Raw genomic sequence first — 4,019 nt, forward strand, 5'->3', positions numbered from 1 at the left:
TATATATATATATATAACATCAAGTTTCCAGTTTCGCTTTATTTGAAGCTCATCAGTGTTACAGAAACAGTTAGTACTGCTTTCCAAACTGACTTTCAAACTATGATTATGAGCTCTCTGACACTAGCTCCTCCTTCATAGAGGTTACTTTTGAAATTCGATATTTTCAAGCTAATTCAAACTCAGAGTGTCAAGAATCTCCTGAAACCGAGTTTCATATGATAATCAAATTATTTTTAAAAAATTTAAATTTTACCATTTTGAGATCAGAATCGAATTCAATTATCAGAAAAACCCTTAGAAAGCAAGATCTAGAAATTATTTTGTTAAAAAGCTGCGGCCTTAAAGGATTAAAATCCATCTCTCCGCTATTTATCATTTATTTACATCCTTATTTCTTGTCATTATTTCTATTATTCTACTTCATTCCATTAGTTTCATTATATGCAACTAATTTAGGATTATCAAATTTTTTTTTACTGAATTCGGAGTCAGGTCTTTACTTTTTTTAAATAAAGGTAATTCATATGTAAAACTAATGTTATTTCGTATATTGTTTTATTCTATTTGATAAGTTAGACTATAAATAAACCGAAATTTACTATTAACCCTCCGTCTGCAATCATACTTTTAATCTCTCCGTCTGTCTGGATTTTTTTTGTTTAACCTAAATTTTTTTTACTGTTCTAGACTTTCAAAAAAATATTAAAAAATTCAAAATTATTTTTCAATACACACACACACACACACACATCTTTAGTTTTTAAACTTAGATATTAAAACCATTATTTAATTAAAATTGAAATTTGAACAAAAATGAGGAAGCATTTGAAAGTGAAATTTCACTTGTACCAAAAAAGACCTAGATTACGAAAGGTAAAAATTACTATAGCACAAATAAAAATTTAGAGATTGTTCCCAGAAAATGAAGACATCTGATAATCTTATTACTAGTTATAGTTGGAAAATAATCTTTTATTCAACTCTTGATATTTATAGTCATACTTATATGAAAACCTTGATGAAACTTTGTGCGATACTATTAAAACTTTCAGTACATGTACAACAAAATATTTCAATCTATTTATCCTCTAACATATCACTTTTGTATATATACATTTGAGAACCATATGATTGATCGAAAGTAATTGACAGATATAAATCGCGAGACACTTTAGCGAAATAATTTGATGGCTTATTGCAAAAAAAATCCTCTTCATCTGATAACCTTTTTATATATTTATAATTATACATTATCAATATAAAAATTAAAATCAAGATGTAAAGATATATGATGTTTATCTGTCAGACACTCGGCGCCTTGCCAGTGGCAACCGTTTCGTCACCGATGTCGACGTTCATATCGGACGACTATTGAAAGTTTCTTTTGTTGTTGAAGAATCTAAATACTTTATTACGTTTTTTCAAGTTGAAACAATTTTTAACGACTAGTTTAGAAACGTGCGTTTTAAAATAATTAAAAAAAAGAAAAATAAATTTATATATTACAATATTTAAAGTAAAGTTATTAAAGATTATTTCCAGTTTTAGAAAGAGAGTTTTAGATAAACTGTACAGAAAGATACACAAAATGTCACAAGTCATTCGCATATGATATTTTTCTATCTGTAAATTTCATTAAAAAACTCACTGATAACCATGCGACTGACATTCTATTAAATTATGACGTAGACAGATTAGAACATTTCTCGACTTTCTCCGGTTCCCAGGCGATTTCTAGATTTTTAACAACTGTGCTATAGGCGTGATTGTTTCCTTTCTGTGCTGCGTGTACTTAATTTTCCTGCGTGATTTTTCTGCGGAGGTTCGCGGCAGCGCGTATTGTTACGTAAGTCAATACGGCCCACACGCCGCCGTTATTTATGTCATTTCAGAGGTTTTCTTTGGGTCAATCCGTTTACGAACAATAATACACGCGTAGTTCGCGACGCGAGAGCATCGCGAATGATCGTTCGTGTTTTTATTCGCGTCCAATGTAAATTTGTCTTTGAAACAGACATAGAGCAACAGTAGAATTATGCAGGTCTTATCGCATTGTCTCGACACATTGCATAAAATTAAATTTTACACTATGATTCGGCGAAAAGATAGGATTATCTGATCTTTTAACAAATAAAATATACGCAAATTATCAAATATATCTTGCAGGATTAGAAAATAATAATTTTTACATGAAAATATACTTTTAATTACAAAAGCAATTTATCAAATTATATCAACGATTTTTATATTATGAATATCAAATTTAATCAGATTTGTAGTTATAAACCTCTAAAATTAATATTAAAATAATAAAATTAATAATACAAAAAAAATAACAATTTAATTGCAATTGATTGCCGACAAGATTTAAATGGAATTTATATTACCTTTGCGATTATACTTTGACATAAATAATTTTTCTCAATCTTAAACTTGGCAAGGTATCGAATAATATATAACACTTTGTTGGCTGCCTCGTCTCATAATTTCTTGTTTACAATCAAAATACTGTTTTAAAATACCAAGCTTTTAAATTAGATTTGTATATATCAAATCTTAATGTGTTAATTAATGCAATTATTATCTACATTTATTATTATCTTTTATATAACAGAACGTATATTTTAGAATTGTAGATATTAAAAATGGAAATTATATCCTATTTACCATATATTCTCACTCATTTACATTCTCAATTACTCTGTATACAATTCTAAGCTAACAATTTTCACTTTAATCAAATTTAGAGAATTCGAAATAATCCATCTTCTAATTTTTATACGTAAAAGATCTTTACGTATATAGAAAAGTTAGGAAGAAACCGCAAGATCGCAACGGGAGGGAATTGATCGAACCGATAGGAGGTCCATTTTCGCCACATAAATTGCGAGATTACAGCGTTCCTCTTGCATGCGCGATCCGCGTGGTAAAATTAGCCGATGCTACCGGCGCGGCGGCGGTGCGGCAAAAATTCGCGGCCATGCGTTAACGCGCGCGTGTGTGCGGGCGCGTGGGTGACGCGCGCGCGCGTGTTCATACGTGCGTATACATAGCCGAGAGCTGTCCGCGATTGCGCACGTTGTACGCACGATTCGTCGTGGAGCGTGTTAATTGATACGCGTTCGCGAATACGTGTGTGCGCGAGAGCGTGGGACGGATAACGCTGGCGAACGCCGAGATATCGGTCGGCTTATAAACCCTCTCGAGTGGGAGGAACGAATGCGGCTCGTTTTGCGAATTTTCTTCTATCGTGTCTGACATTTCGCAAAGTTTCATAATAAACCGTTGTGGTTGTATGCGTTCGGTAATACATACATTCGATGCATCCGACAATGTTCCATACAAAAAAAAAAAAGTAAAAATGTTTCTCTTAACAAAAGATACTTTTCGTGTTCTGATTATGAGGTTTTACATAAACGTTTCGATAATGGATGTTTTACTGTTCACGTAATCTTAAGTAGAGCTTTTGCGCTGCTATAAAACTGATATAAAATCTTAATCTTTCAGTATATAAAATATAAAATGTTCAATGTTAAAAGTTGTGAAAAATATAACGTCAAATCAAATTTCATAGAAATAATTATTGTATTAATTTTTAATGGAAAAAGTATATTATCTTTCACGAATTGTTTACTGCATATCTTATACATGACATAACTAAGAAAGCAACGTAAGTAATATCCTTTAATTTTGAGGCAATTAAACTTTTATGTTTTTATTATTGAAGAATAAAGAATATAAGAACATTTAATGATTTTATAGAATATTAGCTATATACATTTTGGCATAACATATATTATCGACAGATCTAAGAAAAAAATCTATAAATGCATATAAACATGTCTCTTTGGCGATTTAATTAATTGCGTAATATTATAAATACAAAGCATCGTGCGTGCATCCATATTTCCGAGAGAATAAAGATATTGTCTCACACAAAGCGCAACAAAATTAAATTGATATTATCGGAAATGTGAATCGTTGTGTATGGGCACACAGTTAAAAATATTTTAGGC

The 4,019-nt window shown here is 30.7% G+C and overlaps 1 protein-coding gene across 1 annotated transcript in view; it reads right to left on the minus strand.

The window, feature by feature from the left end:
* mamo (zinc finger protein 628-like) overlaps positions 1-3,796 on the minus strand; it is a 37,939-nt gene extending 34,143 nt beyond the window's left edge. The window contains exon 1 of the mRNA XM_018505955.1: positions 3,772-3,796. Within this exon, the coding sequence (XP_018361457.1) occupies positions 3,772-3,796 (25 nt within the window). The remainder of the gene's footprint in view (positions 1-3,771) is intronic.
* Positions 3,797-4,019: the final 223 nt, after the last annotated feature.

This window comes from Trachymyrmex cornetzi, unplaced genomic scaffold (genome assembly GCF_001594075.2).
Source record: "Trachymyrmex cornetzi isolate Tcor2-1 unplaced genomic scaffold, Tcor1.1 scaffold223, whole genome shotgun sequence".
Taxonomy (NCBI): Eukaryota; Metazoa; Arthropoda; class Insecta; order Hymenoptera; family Formicidae; genus Trachymyrmex; species Trachymyrmex cornetzi.